This window comes from Orcinus orca, chromosome 11, assembly GCF_937001465.1.
Source record: "Orcinus orca chromosome 11, mOrcOrc1.1, whole genome shotgun sequence".
NCBI lineage: Eukaryota > Metazoa > Chordata > Mammalia > Artiodactyla > Delphinidae > Orcinus > Orcinus orca.
This window is the reverse complement of record NC_064569.1, coordinates 84,926,902-84,946,751: the sequence shown is the minus strand read 5'-3', so window position 1 is coordinate 84,946,751 and position 19,850 is coordinate 84,926,902. Positions and strand designations below refer to the sequence as shown.

At 44.8% G+C, this 19,850-nt stretch overlaps 1 protein-coding gene across 3 annotated transcripts in view; it reads left to right on the top strand.

Moving 5' to 3' along the window:
- The window catches only part of NT5DC3 (5'-nucleotidase domain containing 3), a 55,525-nt gene extending 36,283 nt beyond the window's left edge, over positions 1–19,242 (top strand). For 2 of the 3 annotated variants that reach the window (XM_004269449.4, XM_049694725.1), the window contains exons 10-14: positions 424–505; positions 1,779–1,865; positions 6,699–6,839; positions 12,047–12,111; positions 14,862–19,242. In XM_004269449.4, the coding sequence (XP_004269497.3) occupies positions 424–505; positions 1,779–1,865; positions 6,699–6,839; positions 12,047–12,111; positions 14,862–15,114 (628 nt within the window). In that variant the 3' untranslated portion in view covers positions 15,115–19,242. The remainder of the gene's footprint in view (positions 1–423; positions 506–1,778; positions 1,866–6,698; positions 6,840–12,046; positions 12,112–14,861) is intronic. The other variant, XM_049694724.1, reaches the window with a different exon arrangement.
- The last annotated feature ends 608 nt before the right edge of the window (positions 19,243–19,850 follow it).

Genomic DNA, 19,850 nt, shown 5'->3' with positions numbered 1-19,850 from the left:
GTATCTAGAGTGGTTGCATTTCAAGTACAAAGCTGGATAAATATACTAAGCAATATTTCTATAAGCTTTTTTTGTGTGTGTGAAAAGTTTTCTACACGGTTGAATACGTTTAGAAAATCTGGGCTAAAGAGAGTTTCTTTATAGGAGGGCTTTTCAGAGCCATCGGTAACTTTTAAGGAGGAACGGGGATAGTGGATAGTGTTTTCCAAATATATTTGACCCTGGAGTTCTTTTTTTTCACTAACCTTTGGATACCGGTGTCCGAAGTTTGGGGTGTATTGCACGAGGCCCGGGAACGTGATGGTGGGGTCTTGGTTTCGGCTGGCTCCTTTCTGTTCTCAGGGGCTAACCGTGGAGTTTCTCATATAGCACACAGCCTGCACTGCTACCACACGTCATCATGTTTCCTGTTTCTGTTGTTAGACCTTTCCGGAAGGTGAATGAGAAAGGCGTCTTACTCTGGGATAAAATCTACAAGTTGCAGAAAGGCCAGATTTATAAACAGGTATCTCGTGACCCATCTGTCCTTTTTGTTGCTGTGCTTTGTGATCGGTTATAATGATAACAGCTGACATTCGCTGAGGCTCGCCATGTGCCAGGCACAGTCCCAAGGGCTCTGCTTCAATGGACTGTTTATAACTTAGTGGCAGAATTTAATCTTAAGTCCATACATTTTCAATGTGCTGTGTGTAAATCAGCTCAGAATTGAACAGTTTTTGAAAAAAAAATTTTAAAGCATTTTTTCCATAGGATATAAAATTTAAGATGCCAGTAGTAAACCTTGGAAATTTCTCTTTAGTAAGTGTTTAATCACATGACATCGCACCCAAATTGGTAATTATTTCCTGATGAACTGTGTTTTATGTACAGTTTTGATGTATTTCAGTATCATATAAAGCTCTCTCGTGTTTGAGTAAGTGATTGAATTGCTGTCCAGTTTTGTGTTACTGAAATTAGGTTTTTTATCTTATCTTTAAACGTTTTTATATGTGTGTAATATTTATAACAAAATTACAGAACAGTACTATACAGTACTATACAGGTTTTTTTTTTTTAAAGTACTGATACATTCCTGTTGGATATGTAACAAACTGCTGTATGTGGCCCTAAGTATATTTTTTAGGCCTGAAAGATCAGCTTTGAACAGCCCTCCAAGTCTAGGAAGTGAGCCTAAGAAAATCATTAAGATGTAGCTAAAGCTTTGCTACAAGCAAAGTATCATGAAGTTACTTACAAAATAGATAACAAGGTAAATGTCCAGCCTCAGATAATTGGTAAAACGAATCATGGTAGGTCTCAGCTGCTAAAACTACATGGCAGGCAAATATTTATTGACACGGTCACAGAACGTTAAGCATGAAAAAAAAAGATCATTACAAAGATATTTAGTATGAAGCCCTTCTGAAAAGTACATTTGACTTAGAAGAAAGGTCTAATAGATTTCACATAAAAATGTTTTTTATCTTTATATTTTGATATTTAAAATAAATTGTAAAAGCAAAAACATTTTTTTAAGTTTTAAAAGGTAGATATCGGGACTTTCCCTAGCAGTCCAGTGGTTAAGACGCCGTGCTCCCAATGCAGAGGGCACGTGTTTAATCCCTGGTTGGGGAACTAAGATCCTGCATGCCGCATGGCGCGGCCTAAAAAATAAAAAAATAAGTAACTAAATACTATAAATAGAAATTAAAAAACAAAAGTAGGTATATTGGGCCATGGGTTATACAGGTCTCTTGTTTGTCATACAATATAACACCTATATTTTTCTGTTATTGCAGGGTAATTTATATGAATTTTTGAAGCTTACTGGATGGAGGGGATCCAAAGTGTTGTATTTTGGTGACCATATATACAGTGATCTGGCGGTGAGGAACCTTTTTTCCTGTTTCTTTGTTGGGGACAGTGTTAGGCCCACTTATTGAGGAATTTATCTTTTGTTTAAGACCATTTTCATACTTTCATAACAGTGAGGAGTGGGCCACATTTTCTTTTTTCTTTTAAAGTCCCATATTTTATGCAACAGGGTGGATCAGAGTCATGAAATAGATTATTTTTTTTGGAAAATGATGGAAATTAGCAATTTACTCAGTGTATCAGAAAAAAATCTTTCCATTTAGGTAATGGTAAGAAATAAATGTCCGTGTTCTTTCCTTTCCCTTTTATTATTAAGCATCAGAAACATACAAATGCTTCGTAAAATCTCATAAACATCAGTCAGGGTTTCTTTTTTTGGGGGGCGGCTCACGGGCCCAGCCGCTCTGCGGCATGTGGGAACTTCCCGGACTGGGGCACGAACCGGTGTCCCCTGCATCGGCAGGCAGACTCTCAACCACTGTGCCACCAGGGAAGCCCAGTCAGGGTTTCTTTTGCCAGCCAGTCATTTTGAAAGAGTACAAAACTGGCATTTCCAGGAAATAGCTATTATGTGAAAATGAGGCTTTTCGTGCCCCTCGGAATGACTAGAGTGTCTCAGGACTTGAATTATGATTTAATGTACAATTAGCGCAGGATTGAGTGAATCACATCTGTTACCACACTTGGTTCCTTGTGGAATGAATTTATGTTTGTTAAGTGATTCCAGGCGAGGTTGCACAGAGCACATTTTGCAAAGTCTGAATGAAGCTCGGTGTCCAGGAGGTAACTAGAGTAGGTCATGGCCGGCTGTCAAACTCCTCTGATATTTCTGAGTATTTTGATATTTCTGAGTATTTTGGCCCACACTGGATTGGCCTCACATGTGTGCACGTCTGTGTCGCTCTTGTACTATCGAAACGGTGACCTTTAATGGCTGAGCAGTAGGACCATCTGGGAAGCATTTCAGAGCACACGTGCCTGAGCCCCACTGAGGTGTATGGAGTCAAACTTTCTAGAGGTGGTGGAGGTAGAGGGTTGATTCCAGTGTCTGTGTGTAGTGACAGCCTTCCCAGGTGACTCCAGTACACGTGCTGCATAATCATGTCTGTCCAGTGGGTTGAGGTCTAGTGGCAGGAATCGTGGGAGAATTGGAAAACTGAGGTTTTCATCCCATCTCTGCTCTTTATTAGCTGTGTGACCATGGGCACATCCCTCAAGCCTGGATGTCTTCATTTGTAAGAAGAGTGAGATAAGCTAATATATACAAAAGTGCTTAGTAAAGTAGAAACAGAGTGCTCCCTTCAGGATGTTGGCACTCCCAGAATGTCCGGCCAGGTGACTTGGCATCACAGCATGTACCTCTTGCCGTGTGGCCTGTGGGCCTTGAGGATATAACTAACTGTGTGCTACCCCGGAGGCATGTAGGTACATGGCCCCATGAGGTGACACACACACAGACAGGCCTTAGCACTATGAGAAGTAGTTTGTCAGGAATGCAGTAGTTTGTCAAATGTGGTCCCCATGACATCGGCATCACCTGGGAACTTGTTGGAAGTGCAGATTCTCAGCTTCACCCCAGACCTCCTGAGTTAAAAACTCTTGGGGTGGGGCCCAGCCATCTGTGTTCTACACAGCTTCCCACACTCAAATTTGATATCAAGATAATGCTGGCCCATAGAATGAGTTAGGCAGTGTTTCCTCTTCTTCAGTTTCTGGAAGAGTTTGAGAAGGATTGGTGTTAATTCTTCTTTACATGTTTGGTAGTGGAGCCATCTGGTCCTGGGCTTTTCACTGTTGGAAGGTTTTTGATTCTCGATTCAATCTCCTTCCTAGTTAGAGGTCTATTCAGATTTACTGTTTCTTCATAATTCAGTCTTGGTAGGTTGTGTGTTTCTAGGAGTTTGTCGGTTTCATCTAGGTTGTCCAGGTTGTTGGCATACAGTACTCAGTTCGCAGTACTCTTTTATAGTCCTTCCCCCACCCCCCGTAGAATTGCTGCTAATGTCACCACTTACATTTCTGATTTTAGTAATTTGAGTCTTCTTTTTATCTTATTAAAGGTTTGGCAATTTTGGTTTTTTTTGCTTTTTTTTTGAAGAACCAGTTCTTGGTTTTGTTGATTTTTCTCTGTTTTTCTATTATTTATCTCTGCTCTCATCTTTATTATTTCCTTTGTCCTGCTAGCTTTCAGTTTAGTTTGTTCTTTTTCTAGTTCCTTTAAGGTATATAGTTAAGTTGTTTTGACATCTTTTTTTAATGTAAATGGCATTGCTATTAATTTTCCTTTTTAGTATTGCATTTGTTGCATCCCATAAATTTGAGTCTGTTGTGTTTGCATTTTAATTTGTTTCAAGGTATTTTCTGATTTCCCTTGTGACTTCTTTGACCCATTGGTTGTTGAAGAGTGTGTTGTTTAATTTCCACGTATTTCGGAATTTTTCACTTTTTCCTTTTGCTGTTGATGTCTGGTTTCATTCCTAGTGATCAGAAAAGATACTTTGTATGATTTCAGTCTTTTAAAATTAATTAAGGCTTGTTTTGTGGTCTAAAATACAGTTGCTCCTGGAGAATTCTCCATGTACACTTGAGAAAAATGTGTATTCTGCTTTTGTTGGGTGGAGTGTTCTGTATTTGTCTATTAGGTCTAATCGATCTCTAGTGTTGTTCAGGTCCTCTGTTTCCTGTTTGATCTTCTGTCTGCTTATTTTATCCATTGTAGAAAGTGAGCTATTGAGTTTCCTGCTATTATCGTAAAGCTGTCTTTTGTTCCCTTCAGTTCTGTTAATGTTTCCTTCATATATTTTGGACCTCTGATGTTTGGTTGATATGTGCTTAGAATTGTTATATATTTTTGGTGAATTGACCCTTTTATCATGACATAATGTCATTCTTTGTGTCTTGTAACAGTTTTTGATCTAAAGTCTATTTTGCCTGATATGAGGATAGCCACTCGTGTTTCCTTTTGGTTACTATTTGCTTGGAATATCTTTTTTAATCTTTTCACTTTCAACCTATGTGTGTCCTTAGATCAAAAATAAATGTCTTGTAGACAACATATAGTTGGATTCATGCTAAAGTTGGAAAACCACTGTTTTAACGTGATCAGACCAATTCATTAACATGTCAGAAGTTATGTGGGCAATGAACATTACCCTTCAAAGGAATCTCTTGAGAATGTAGATCCTTTAATATTGCTGCCATTTTTCAAAATACATTTAGATGCCCCTTTTGGATTATATTTGAGAGCCAATTTGAGGCATAGGAGAAAATTAGTTTCATTATTATTAATTTATTATCATGTACTTTAGTCTTAGGAATGTTCCAAATGATTTTTTTACCTATTTTCAGAAATAAGATCCACCTTCAAAAGTTTGTCACCACTGGGAATATTTAAAAGAATGTGATGTATGTAGTGTCTCATATATTATAGGAGAAAGAGAACTATTGAAAGGTTTAAAGAAATTCAACCATTGAAGAAGGTAGGCATCCTTAGGACATACAGAGCAGAGATTCTAGCTTTAGGTGAATCGCAGAGTGAATTTTCAAAACAGTAAGCCACATACCACTTCTCTCCTTAAAACCCTTAAAAGCTCTCTCCTTAAAAGCACCCCTTTCTTCCTCAGAGTAAAAGCCTGATTTCCTGTAATTGCCCTCAAGGCCCTGCTTGATCTCTCCTTCCCCCGCCTCCCTCTATGAAGGCATCTCCTGCCTCTGCCCTCTCTCCTACTCTGCTCTAGACTACCTGCCTTGCTGTTTCTTAACACACCTTGCTCCCAGCCTGTTCCTGCCCCAGAGCCTTTGCACTTGCTCTTTTTCCAGGCAGAATTTTTCTTCTCCCACATATTTGCGTACTTTGACTCTCCTTACCTTCAGATGTATTAGCCTTGTCTTCCTAATCACTCTATAAAATGGTAACGCCTTTTCCCTCTTATTCTGCTTGATTTTTGTCCATTGTATGTCTCACCAGCTGCCACTGTGTATTTACTTGCTTATTTTTTGTCTCGGTTTCCCATGAGAGCAGGGAATTGTTAGTTTTGTTCATTACTTTATTGTCAGTATCTAGAACAGGGCCTGGCAAACTGTAATATTTAGTAACTGTCAAATGAGAAAATTAACAGCCATGCATTATGGTGATTGTGTATCTTAGATTTTCCAGGACATAACTTAGATATTCTGGCTTATTAATGTCATATCATGGGATTACAATATTTGGAATGAAAACGTGATCATATATGTTGGTATTGTGTGATCATTCCAAGTCTGAGATTCCCCATAACCCAGGAGGCTTGGCATGCGGTGGGTGTTCCCCAGTGGTCTGTGGATGAATTGAACGAAGACCTTCAGTAGCATTTCAGTTGACCCTCTTTCTGCCCCTGACCTAAATGTGGTTTTATAGACCATGGTTAATGATTCCAGATCCTGTGTTTCTGTGGGGTCTGTGATTCGTCGCAATTATTTCCGGAACAGAAACTTTCTTGGGGTGAAATGGTCAAAGCCTGAGGCTAAATTTGTTTTAATTAAGTGTAATTCATTGAATTTAGCTTGGTTAATAACTAACATTACACAATTTCTCCTGGCGGTACAGTGACTTCAAGTATGAGGTCCTAGAAATAATGCAAAGCAGAGGGATTTTCTCAGTACAGCTCAGACAAGGGCAGTGAGGCAGAAAGAAGTCCATGGCATGCTGCATTGGCCAGAACTGTGTTCCGGAAGCTGCTGGAGAGCTGCAAGCTCTCCCAAATTAAAACGTAATTCAATGAATGTCTGTTGCGTCGGGGAAAGGTCATGAAATGGTTTAAATTCTGTTGAGATTAATGTTGACTTCTTGTGATCTTTGCATTCAGGACTTGACCCTGAAGCATGGCTGGCGAACGGGTGCAATTATCCCAGAGTTAAGATCTGAGCTCAGAATTATGAACACGGAGCAGTACATTCAAACTATGACCTGGCTACAGACCTTGACTGGGTTATTGGAGCAGATGCAGGTTTGGGATTTTTTTTCTCTCCTACTTTTTATTTAAGGCTGAGGTTAGTCCACTGGTCAAAGTTATTTTCAGGTATTTTTATATTGAATTGTGGTCCTGAAGTATGAGGCATAAATTATCCTGCAGAATAACCACTGGGGTGATTTTGCCCCTAAAAGAGTCTTGCCATTTTCCCTAAAGAGAATTTTTAAGATGGCTCCCAAAGCCATTTGGAGAAAAGTTTTGTGGGGCCCGTGTGGGAAGTCTGGTGTCCTTACTTTCCCACTAAAGCCCCATTGGGAGACCAGTGGGATTCAGGAACCTCTGCCAGTGTTTGGGTCCAGTCCTGCTTCTGTCTTTAGCCTGCTGTGGGACTTCTCCGTTCGGGGCCTCCATTTCCCCATCTGTAAAATGGAACGAACACTTCAGGCTGGGCACCACGGCTTGCTGGGAAGAGTCTCAAAGCAAGAGTCGAGATCCCTGTGTGCAGCCTCCCTCTGATTTTGAAGATAACACCTACAGTTGGCTGGCTCACTGGAGTTCAGTGGTGTGTTTTTCTTTCTGAAAGTTACATAGCCAGTTTGGGGCAGTTAGTGAGGAAAGCTGTTTCAGCAGTGATTTCCTGGCCCGTGGAAGCTGCCCTGTGTTGCAGCTGCGACCCCTCCCCAGTCTCACGACGCACCTTGCTTTCCCCCCTGGTTCAGCTGGCCTGGCCCGCAGCTTCTCGGGGTGAGTGAGTGCCGACTCCTGTAGGTTAAGGGGCACGGATGCTTGCTCTCTTGGCTGCGGGCTCCGGCCATGGCCTGGTGCCCACGGCCTACCGGCCTGCTTTGTAAATGGGCCGGGAGCCGCCTTGCCTGGCCCAGCTGGCAGCAGACCCGGGCAGGGCTGCGGGGGGTGGCAGGTCCTCACTCCAGGGTGCACCCTTGCAGGGCGTGGGGCCTCACACGTCGCCCAGGCCTCGCTTCCAGCCCGCTCTGGCTGCGTTGCTCCTTGGCTCGTCTCTCATGAGGACTGGTTCTGTTTTCCTTCCTGTGCTTGTCTGTGAGGTGACCGTCCAAAAATAAAAGGCATCAGTTCTGGGTTAACGTAGCTTTAAGTCTGCACATAGGTCATACGGTAATAATAGCTGCTCTTCAGATGCCGGGCATTGTGCTGAATGCTTGCTCTGCAACATTACTAATAACTCGTCCCAGCTGTCCAGTGTACGCTTTTCCACCTTAGAATAAGGAAACTGAGTGTTTGAGAGGTTGGGTAATATGTCAAAGGTCATAAAATGACAGAGCAAGAACTTGAACCTAGGCTGCGTGGTGCCCAAGTCCCTGCTTTCAAGCGCTGCACTGAAGTGCTTCTTTGCTGTGCGGTTTAGAGCTCTTGGGTGTAGCCAGACCCCTTGCCTTAGGTGCGGTCTCTGTGATGCAGGTAGCTGGTCAGCTACACAGATGCAGCCTGCAGGTAGATGGTGTCGCTGCATTTTAGCTTTGAAGACAAATTTATTTCTTGTTTTCCTGTCTCTGACCTGTATAAAAAGTTTGATGAATAAGGAGTGTGTGTTTTAGAGAACGGAAGTGCTGGGAAGATTTCTGTGATTTATAGAATTAATTGTATAAGGCGTGGGGTTAGGGAAGGAAGAAAAGGGAATTGACATTTATGCTGCCGCCCCATTTTACAGGTGAGGAAACAGGCTGAGAGATAAGTAACTTTTCCAGAATCTCAGAGTTAGTGACAGCGGAATCAAGCGATATAGAAGCAAGGACTTACTATGCTCCAGACTCCAAGGGCTTTACGGGCATTTCATTCAACAACAGCTCTTGGAAGCGGGCACTGACATCACCCCCATTTTACAGATGAAGAACCGGAGGCAGAGAGGAGAAACTAACTTGCTGGGCTTAGACCAGGCTGTCTGGCCCCAGAGCCCTCATCTCTGTGCTGTGTCACCTCGGTGTCTGGAACACTTCCGTCAGGGTGGATTCACTAGGACATAGAGGAGGGTGGCTGATAATTAAAACACTATCCAAATGAGCATCACTTCTCCCTGTTCCCTATCTACTCTCTCCTCTGCCTCTGTGTTCACCTGGAAAACTATACATTATTCCAGTGATCCCGTGTCAAATGTTTCTGTAGCTCCCCTTTTCCCGATAGTATGCCCATAGCAGATTATCTGGACTGTTTTCTGAGGAGAGAAATTTGTCCTCTGAGGTTGGCTGTGATTTTTTTTTTTTTTTTTGAAGCCAGCCGTGTTGTTTGGAGCCCAGTCTGATGAATTCAATGCCAGTGTTGAAATTTTGGTTTTAAAAAAGTAGCTATGAAGAATAACTTTTGTTCGCTAGCCTTGAAGTGCACTCGCAAGTGGTATGGCTCGTGGCGGTAGTGCCGGTGGATGGTGTGGTGTATAGTGTAGCGGCTTCCCAGGTAACCAACGTCGGAGCCACGACTAACCCAGGGTGGACAGGCTTCTGCAAAGAGCCAGCCAGTCACCGTGTTAGGCTGTGCGGGTCCTACGGTCTCTGTCGCAGCTACTCAGCTGTGCTTGTAGCACCAAAGCAGCCTTAGGCAGTATGTAAACCACCGGTTGTAGCTGTATCCCTGTAACTGTATTGGTGGACACTGAAATTTGAATTTCATATCATTTTCACGCATCATGAAATTATTTTTCTTTTGATTTTTTTTCAACAGTTTCAAGAGGGAAATCCTTTCTTAAGCTCATTAGGCCAATAGAAGAGTGGGTGCTGGGCTGGATTTGGCCTCCCCTGGCACAGGCTGTCAGGCTGCTGGCTAGACTGCGATGTCCTGCTCTCACAGGGCTGGGCCGGCCTGTACAGTACATTTTTGTAGATGGAAGTCATGAAGGGCTGAGTATGCTAACTAACGAGTGAGGCTAAAGATGGCTGAGGTGACTGTAGGATGAGCCTCTGGTGTGGGCTTCTGCTTAGTCTTTTCCCATGCTAACTACCCACCCTTGAGTACATGGTATCACTTAAGGGTTAATTATAACTAATGAATACCCAGTCTTTGAAGTCTTTTCAAGTAGATTTCAGACACCTGAGATTACTGTTTTACAGAGTTTGGCCTTGTAGGGGGATCAGAGCTGGAGAAAGGTGTGGCTCAGGAGAAATTGTTTTCTTTTAATGGGAGAGCCTTGGGCGTGATGGGAAGGCGCTGATGGGAAGGATCCAGTGCTGATGGATCCATCCAAGGAGGTGGATCACGTGGGAGAGACGATAAATGCTAGAGAAAGGGCAGGTGGGAGGGGGGTGCGGGTAGGCCTTGGATGGGAGGGTGCGAGGGGAGGCTGGGTTAAGGTGCACACCCCTGGAGCTCATATGCCCTCTCCTCTGTGGATGCTCCTGGCTCAGATCTCTGGGGCGTTCCTCCTTAGCATGTCCCTCTGGCAACCTTGGGCTTCGCTGGAGATGATCTGTCATCCTTGGCTGCCCCCCATTCTGGAAAAGCTGTGCTGGAGAAAGTGCCTTGGACTTGGAGACTCTTCATGTCTGCGGGGGCGCCCACCTGAGGGGAGAGTGGAGAGAAGCGTTCACATGGCCTGTGGCAGCTGGTTTCCAAAAGGAGGGAGCAAGTAGATTCACTCTGGTCATCTTTCTTCTGGTCACTAGTCAGAGAATTCTCCCCTCCTGCAAGTACGGGAGAAGCTTCTCCTTCATACTGGACACAAGTGCAGTTCGTGGGCCAAGAAGGGCGTATGGGCAGAGGTGGGAGGGAAAATTCCCGCCCACAGGCTGGTAGCCCATCCTGTGTGCTGTCGCATTGTTTTGTCCTGATCTGTGTACCCCCCGCCAGGGCTCCCTCTTTTCCTCGCTTACATCTTCAGTAGATAGCACAGTGCTTGCCACATAGTCGGTGCTGAATACGTATATGGACACGTGTGTGTACGTGTATATCTGTGTACAGGTGTGTATAAGAATGTGTGCATGTGTGTATATCTGCGTGTATCTATCTATATAAATAAATTCCTTGTGGCACCCTACAGAGTCTTGACCTAGTCTCATGCTTTGTAGTGCCTGAGTTCTATAGTGAGTAATTTGTTGATCTAAAATGTGAGCGCTGATTGAAACCACACTCGGAGGACCTACCTCAACACCTCCAGATGTGCTGGACCAGTCTTCCGGTGCTCCAGTCACACACGGCCAGTGGTCATTCAGTGGTGGCTGCTTCCGGCTGGTGTAGGCAGCGGTGCTGGGCCAGAAGTCCAGATGACAAGCTCAGGGCTTTGTCTGAGTGGCAGAGGCCTGTAGCAGGTGACTTAGTCAAGCTGTTGACCCGGGCATACGTGATAAACAGAAGGGCCTTGGCTGCCACGTCAGAAGCAGATGGTTTGCGTGTTCGGTGTTTTCCTCCGGGTCCTGAGGCTGCCCCTGTGACCGTGGTCTCCAGGGAGCCCCATCTGGCCCCTGTGGTCCCGTGTACCTCTGGCTGCGCTCGAGAGTTCCCGTTCAGCCTCAGGAGCCTTGGAGAGAGACTTGTGAGAATCCGTGTGCTAGGGTGTGTATGGTTGTCATTTTCTTTCTGCCTTTTGCTCGCATTTCAGCCCACCCAGAAAATTCTCTGCTTCTCTGTCTGGGTGAGGTGCTCTGCCTTCTTGCCTTTTATAAAAACAATTTTATTTTTTCCTTAAACACTTTAAAAGATAATATTAAGGAAAAAGATTAAAGCCAATTATAATTCAACTACCCTTGCACAGATTAAAGAAAAATTTCCCTGTTAATTTCCAAATATATGCACATGTTTTTTACATGCTTGTAACTTGTGGATGTACTGTTACACCTGCTATTTCCACTTAACTGCCGTTTGTGTGTGTATAATACGTATATTTATGATATATATAAATGTGTATTAGGTAGCCTGTATTAAGTATATGTTTATGTGTGTAGTGGATAATCCATGTGTAATGGATACATTACGCACGTATAATACACGTATATTTTATGTGGATGCATATGCATTGTGCTTATACAGAGCCTTTAATAATACTTTAATATCTCTAGTTTAATGGGAGCCTTGCTTAATGGCATCATAATATGCCACGTGCACTTGGTGGAGAAGGGCAGATGGCAGCTGGGAAGTCTGAAAATGTATTATGTCCTGCAGGTGCCTGCCTCTTAGACCTGAATAAAATTCCTCCCAGAAGAGCTGCTCATTAGAAAATTCTCATGACCTAATAGGTTTATTCATACCCAGAACCTTCTCAATAATTGGCTTGTGTCCTGCAGGTTCACAGAGATGCGGAGTCACAGCTGGTTTTGCAGGAGTGGAAAAAGGAGAGGAAGGAGATGAGGTAAGAGCAGCCTGTTTTGAATAGAGTAAATCCCCCACCCTGGCCACGCTCACTCAGCCCACATGCCTGGCGCAAGGCCTGCCTGAAGCGGGCTTCGAAACAGTCTTTCTCAGCTGCCAGGGGTGACTGTGACCCCCCAGCATCGAGAACGAGCCAGCTGCCATTAGTGATGAGTGACATTTCCTCGAGGCAGCAGTGAGCTCCCTCACACCTGCTGCCTGCCCTCGAGTTTGTTGTCTGTCCATCCCTCCTCCCATCCATCCCTCCTTCCAGCCCACTTAACTTCCCTGTTTGGGCAGCCACTGGTCCAGTTGTTGGCAATGCCGGTGGCCCAGCGTGGCTAGTGGGACAGTAGCCACCGAGCCACAGTTAATTCTTGGGGCTTCTACAGGCCTGGTGCTTGTTTGTAACACTGCTGTTTTAGGAATGTGCAGTCACTCAGTATCATGATGTCTATTGGTGAAGAAAACCCATCCGCTGTCAGAAAGTTTGGTGGGTGTGTGTCTTAAGGGAACGGTTATTCTTGATTTTTTTTTTTATTAAACTTGTTGATTTACAGTATTGTGTTAGCTTCAGGTGTACAGCTTCAGACTCTTCTCCATTATAGGTTATTACAAGATACTGAATATAGTTCCATGTGCTCTACATGTGCTCTCCATCCTTGTTGTTTATGTTTTATATATAGTAGTGTGTATCCATTGACCCCACACTCCTAATTTATCCCCTCCCCGCTCCTTTTTGCTTGTTTTCTCTGTCTGTGAGTCTGTTTCTGTTTTGTAAATAAGTTCATTTGTATTATCTTTTTAGATTCCACATATAAGTGATACCATATAATATTTGTCTTTCTCTGTCTGACCTACTTCACTTAGTATGATAATCTCTAGTTGCATCCATGTTGCCGCTGATGGCATTATTTCATTCTTTTTTATGGCTGAGTAATACTCCACTGTATATATGTACCACATCTTCTTCATCCATTCATCTGTCAATGGACATTTAGGTTGGTTTTAAGGGAACGATTATTCTTAAGAGACCCTGTGGACAGTTGTGCTTTCCTGTAGAAGAGGATGGATGCTGTGCATGTAAACACTATTGATGTGACCATTTCTGCTCTTGTGGTTCCCTCCACACCCCCCTCCCGGGCACAGCTGTCCCTAAGGTTTGTTAGTAGTGCTCACTTCCTGGCTTCTGGTCTCTGAGCAGTGGGCAGCCTGGGGGGGGGGGGCGGCTGTGGTGTGCGTGGAGAGGGGCAGAGTCCATCCCTCTGGGCAGCAGAAGCCACGGCTGTATTGAATCCTTCCTCTTCCCTCTCAGCGTGCTGGCTGTTGGGGGCTTATTCCAACGTGATTATTGGTCTAAAATGTTGGGTGAGAGGGTGATGGGCATATAATGTCATTTGACTCTGGGCCCCTTGCCCCTGAAGGCCAGACCTGAGTCCTACACTCCAGGGACCTCAAATTATTAGAGAAAAGAATCGTTTCACCCGGCAGAGATTTTGTTTTGAATTCTCATCTCTAACAACCTCACATCTCAATGAGATTTTTCAGTAAATGTTTGAAAACCATTTATGTTGCTCCACCTGCAGACCTAATTGAGGTCTTCCAATTTTCTTCTTTTTATTGTTGTAGCATCTGCTGTCACCATATGATGAAAGAAGGCCTCTACCAACTAGTGGCTTTTATCACACAGTTGTGTAAAGGATTATGGGTTTTGCTGTGTTTATAACTGATTTTTTAACAGTCAAATGGCATTGATCCAGTTTGCTGGAACAGTCTGTGTGTTGGGGTCCTGGCCATTGGATTGGATGGTGTGCATATCCCATGTATGTGTGACGGGGTGTTGTTTTACACTCAGACACGTGTCTGCACACCTGCAGGGGCTTAGAGCCCGGGGTAGGGTGAACAGTCTTGCAAGATGCCTGTAATCCAGGCTTTGAGGAGGTGCTTGAAGCTCTGTAATGGATGGTAGAGATGTGTTTACATCACTATAAAATAATCCTTAATCTCTCAGACATAAAGTACTTTTGAGTTTATGATATGCTTTTATTTCTCTTTCCTCACTTAGTTCTCAATATAACCTGATGAAAAGGGGGCCTTTGTCCCATTCTGTAGACAAAGGAAGTTTGGAGACTCTGAGAACATTGTGCGTCTCTGTGGACCTTCAGAAGCAGCTCCCGCACCCTCTGTTTTTGTTTGGGAAATGGGGTGTGCAGGTTTAGAGGCGCACGCGTTGCCGCTGGAGCCTTCGGCAGTGTTCTCTCTGGCTGGCCTAAGTGGGAAATGTGATCAGAGCCAGTTGATGGGTGAATGGACAGACTGTTTTCTCAATTAGAAATCGGAGCTGCTCTAGGCTAATTTGAGTCCTGTACGTGTGAAAGAGTGATTTTAAAAAAAAAATCTTTTTATTGACGTATGGTTGATGTACAATATTACATCAGTTTCAGGTATACAACATAGGGATTCACATTTTTTATAGATTGTACTCCATTTATAGTTATTATAAAATATTAGCTATATTTCCTGTGCTGTGCAATATATCCTTGTAGCTTATTTATTTATTTATTTTAAACTTTTTATTTTACATTGGGGTAGAGTTGATTAACAATGTTGTGTTGGTTTCAGGTGTACAGCAGAGTGATTCAGTTATACGTATACATGTGTCTGTTCTTTGGGAAACGGTGATTTTGATTTTATTTGATTTCGGTAGCTAAAAGCAGACCTTTTGGGAATCACTGTCTCTTGCCTCTTCAGAGAAATGACCAAAGGTTCCTTCAACACCCAGTTCGGAAGCTTGTTCCGCACAGACCAGAACCCCACGTACTTCCTGCGGCGCCTGTCGCGGTTTGCCGACATCTACATGGCGTCCCTGAGCTGCCTCCTGAGCTATGATGTCAGCCACACGTTCTACCCCCGGAGAACCCCGCTGCAGCACGAGCTTCCTGCCTGGTCTGACAGGTCCCCGGCCACCAGGCCGCCGCTCCTGCAAGAGGCCCAGGCCAAGTAGCCAGCGGCCCAGGCACCCTGGGCGCGAAAAGCCAGGACCGGCGGCGGCCCCGCACCGGGCAGACTTTGCATGGACGTGACTGTGCTTACGGACATGCCTTGTGATACCTATTTTGTACATTACGGAGGATACCCCCCAGCTCGTGAAGACAGGAGCTTGCAGCCCAGGGGGACTGCCTTCCTGTACATGTGGGGACAGCGGCTGGCTTCCTGTCAACACCCTGTGATCGCCCTTCTTGTTTACTAAGGTACCGCGACCGGCGTCAGATTTTCTGGGACGGGGAGCCTTCTTGATACCATCTCTGGATTCCAGCAGGTGACGTTTTGAAACTCTTCTTGACTCTTCCATGCAAAACGCACGGAAAAAGTGAACATTCACAGGCAGTGCAGGGGACCAGTGGTGTGCACCGGTGAACTTCTCACAGAAAGCTGATGTTTGAGCGAGCGTTGCGATAGCATACCACTGTGTCAGTGGCAGAGATGGTCCCCAGACGGCAGCCGGTTCCCAGATATCTTCTGGTACTAGGGCTTTGGCACTCTGGTGCCTCACTTGAAAGCAGACTCAGCCTCTCTGGAAGTCTTTCGTGAGAAAGAACAAGGGGAGTTGCAAGTCCTTGGCCTTGATTGTCCTCAGTATCCGTGTCCCGTGTCCTGCCCCCTGCTGGGGAAGGACCGTTGTGCCCCAAGTGATGGGCAGGTTCACTCTTTTCCCCAGAAGAGGTGGGCAAAGAGAGAAGAGCTTCTGGTTAAATTTCCAGCCAGCAGAACAGACTTTGTAGAATGAGGCTGTGAGAAATAAACAGGTCAGAAGACAAATGCCAGTGCATTTGTGTTGGGTCTCCCAGGAATTTATTTTAGCTGCAACTGCTACCTGTATATTGCTTGAATGTGATCGTTGGAGGATGGAAAATGAAACAAAAAAAATGTCCTTGTAACGAAGAGCCACGCTGTGACCCCTGCTGGCTGTGTTGCAGTCTTATTAACAAGTGTATTACCAGAAGCCGTCCTTGTTGGAGGGAAACGAGCAGATGCCTGTCTCTCCTGACTTGTCAGCTGAGGAGAGGGGCTTGAATCTAGCAGGAGGGGAGGGAGGTGGCCCTCTCCTCTTAGCCATCTTCCACCCTCTCCTCCTCTTAGATTGCTTTCCTGCCATGTTTGTATGTCTATTTGGGGAGTTTGGGTGGTTTTCTTTAGGTGTCTGTGTTAAAGGTGGGAGAGGATAAAGGACACTGAAGCTAAGAGAAACAGAGTTGGAAATGACCTAGCTGGCTGAGTGTTCCCATTTCCTTCTGAGGACAAGGCAAGGGACACGCATCCTTAAACCTAAAGGATGCAGGTACAGGAGGAAGGGGGCTTGTGGAGAGAGGGCCGCGTATTCAGCGTTTTTAATGGATTCGTGTACGGAGTCAGTTGTTGATGAAATGCTCGCTTGGCCTTCCACAGGATACCTGCCGCATTGTGGAAATTAGGTGAGTCCCATAGCACGCATTGTAATGCTGCTTGTTATAATGGGAGTGTGCTTGTGATATTTTCTTGTATTTAACTAAAATAGTGAAGGTGATTCTCTAGACCCAGTAGGCCCAATTAGCCCCCTTTTTCCTTCTAAATTTTATTTGAAACACAGCAGTCCGTTCCTTTTTCAGACAGCAGGAGGCATTTCGTTTGCTGTTTGTTAGCGCTCAGGGGTTTTACGCATCCGAGTGCATTGGAAGACTGGCGTTTCGGGGGTGCAGGTGGTGCCCAGAAATGTTCAGTGTTGGGGTCCTCAGAGGATACACTGGTGCTTTGGGCTGCTAGTTTCTGCTTTGGAGAAGCTGAGTGAGGAAGTAGGTATTATTTTAAAACATTTTCTTAGTTTTTATCAGGTATTCATTAGATATCTCCTAGGTGCCAGTGATAGGGTGTCTTGTTTACTCAAGAATGAAGTACAACTATTTTTACAACCTGCTTTCATGTACATCTAGGTTAGGTGACCCAAGCCTGGGGGGAAGAAATAGATTTTCTGGGTGTGAATAATGAATTTTACGACTTATTACCAATTAAGGTTTCGGTCTGTGGGCCACGGTATGTGGCGGTATTGAGATCTCTCTGCGCAGGGCCCAACCGAGCATGTGCCCAGCAGATGTGAACCCGCGCTGGGGCCGGGACAGAGGCATTCTTGTCTGTGCTCAGTCTTAACTTGTCACTGTTGTGACTCAGCTGGTTTTCAGCACGATGCACTGCATTCTGTTCTTCCCGGTTTGTCCTCTGGTGCACACGCTTACGAAGGCATGTGGGTACAAGGGAAGGGAGTCTGTTTTCTACCACTTAAAACATCAGTTTGGAAAGTGAACGGAATAAAATTAGTTTGCACATTAAAAAAATATTTTCCATTTTTAGCATCAGTTAGACTGATTTTCTCTGAATGATGTGAGCAAAAATTCACAGCCCAGGGGCAGTCCTTGCCCCCCAAGGCTCATGTACCTGGTTGCCCTGGAAGGAACCTGCACAACTCGTTTTTCCAGAGTTGTTTTTAATAGATGAAACCTGGCTTTTAATATATTTTAGGAGTTTGTCTTAGAGCTCCCACTTTCCTCCTAACATGGCCTCTTTTTTTTCCCCCTTTTAAAAATTCTCTTCAGCTCCGTTAATGCCATCCAACGTAAACCACATGTTACTGATGCAGGCACATCTCAGACTGAATTCCTAGTCGCTTTGAAGGCATTGGTCCTCTTAGTGCAAAGGAGAAATGAAAAGTAATCTTTCTTCCTCGCTAATTTAGCTTTGGGTGACCTCAATAGCCTTCCCTCTCTTTTTGTCCCCAAAGGCCTCTAAAGGGGTAGAGTGTGTGCTAAATACTGGAACTGGATTCCACTTGGCCGAATGTTCATCTGCTGCACGCACTTGGGGGCCCTTGTCTCGAATGTGCTCTCAGACTAAATTTGGCCAGAGGCAGGGCTCCTTGATTGCTCTCTTCAACTACTAGGGAGCCAACCCATGATCTGCCCTCTTAGTATTGATTTCCTTTCGTACCAGTTTTCTGCGTTAGCCTATGGGAGCTTGGCTCCAAGTTCAGCTAACCTTTAATACCCTAGTGGATTGAAGAAAAGAAAGGAAGTGAAGTTTCCCTAATGCAAGGTTCAGCAAACTTTTCCTGTAAAGGGCCAGGCAGTAAATACTTTCAGCTTTGCGGGCCATTTTCTGCGGCCCCTCTCTAGGACTGGGCCTGCCTGTGGTCCAGTACAGCGTGGCTTATGAAAACAGGCTGCAGGCTGGATTTGGCCTTTGGGCCGTGGTCTGCCGAGCCCTGCTCTGATGGATCGTGTTGGTGGCAATGGCGAGATGACCTTGCTGAAAGCACGCAGATGAAGCAGCCCACAGTTGGGTGCAGCCAGTAGAAAGAAGTTCTGTAGGTAAGTGCGTCATGTTCCCCTACGAGCTACTCTCTGGGCATATTTACTTTTATGGCCAGTGGTAAAATACTGTGTTTCCAGCACACGGCACGATTGTCGTTGTGTAGTTGAGCTGCCAGACTCGGCATTCATTGAATATACCTCTCATTGCCCTCATCTGTGATTGTGCTGGTAGCGTGTGATGGGCTTGGGTGCCCAGAAGACCTTCAGGACCGAAGGGCTTAATCCCCGCAGCTGCTGGGTGTGCTGCTGGCTTACCGTCTGCAGCTGTCAGTCCTCCTTGGGAGCTTCCCCTGCTGAAAAGTCCTGCCTCGGATGAGGATGTGGTCAAGCTCCCTCCCTGGAGCAACTCTGAAGGCCTTTCAGCTCCAGAGCTGTTGGGAGGGCACACAGCTGAGGCCTCTCTGTCTGCACTGCAGCCCAGCTCCCTTCCCATCCCCTCTCCCCTTCCCGGGTGTTGATCCCAAGGACAGTCCCCATCTCAGTGTCTGCTCTCCAAGGAACCAACCCACAGCAGTGCTCTGTACTTTTCTATACTGCAGGCTTGAACTCTGACTTAGGAAACTGTTTTTTTTAGTAGAATGACAGAGTGTGCCTGTTTAATTAATTTCAGGCACAATGAATGCAAATTAGATAGACTTACTGTTTATTCTGAATGTGAATTTGCTATTTATTCTAAATGTTGATTTTATGTTACATGACTTTGAACTTGTTGCCAAATAAAAGTTTGAATTGTATTGTCCAGTTTATTCTAAGTCATCTGTTTTGTGTGCTTCAGTCAGTGGCAAAGCTGTATGACATTCTAATGTACCCCAGAAAGAGTATCCCTGAGAGCAAGGGTGAAAGATTTATGGTTCATTTCTCACCACCCTTGTTCTCCCACCCCCAGCAAAGCACACTTGCTTGTTTTCAGAGCTTGAGGACCATGTAACTAAGCCACGGAAGGAAAATTGGTATGCGTTGGGCCTCAGGTGGGCAGCAGGTAAGCCACCTGGAATTTCTGTCTCTCACAGACTGTTCCCTCCTTGAGAACAAGGAGATGACAGTGAGCCACCTGTTTGTCTGCAGTCAAATTACCAGGGAAGCTGGAAATTGGAAGCAATGTTTTTAAGGGAAGAAAATCCTGCATAATACTGAATTAGGAGTGCACGCTGTGAAGTCAGTTCACTGCTGGGTTTTGGATAAATTTATATTTTGAAGAGCCTTCTAAAAAACCTGAATTGTGTGTGTGTTTCAACTTAATGTCCTTGACCTCTCGTTGTGCCAGGAACTTCATCTCATTCGCTCCTCCCACGGATGCCTGCTGTTTCTCCTCTTAATCACGTGCCTTTCTGTCCCTCTGATG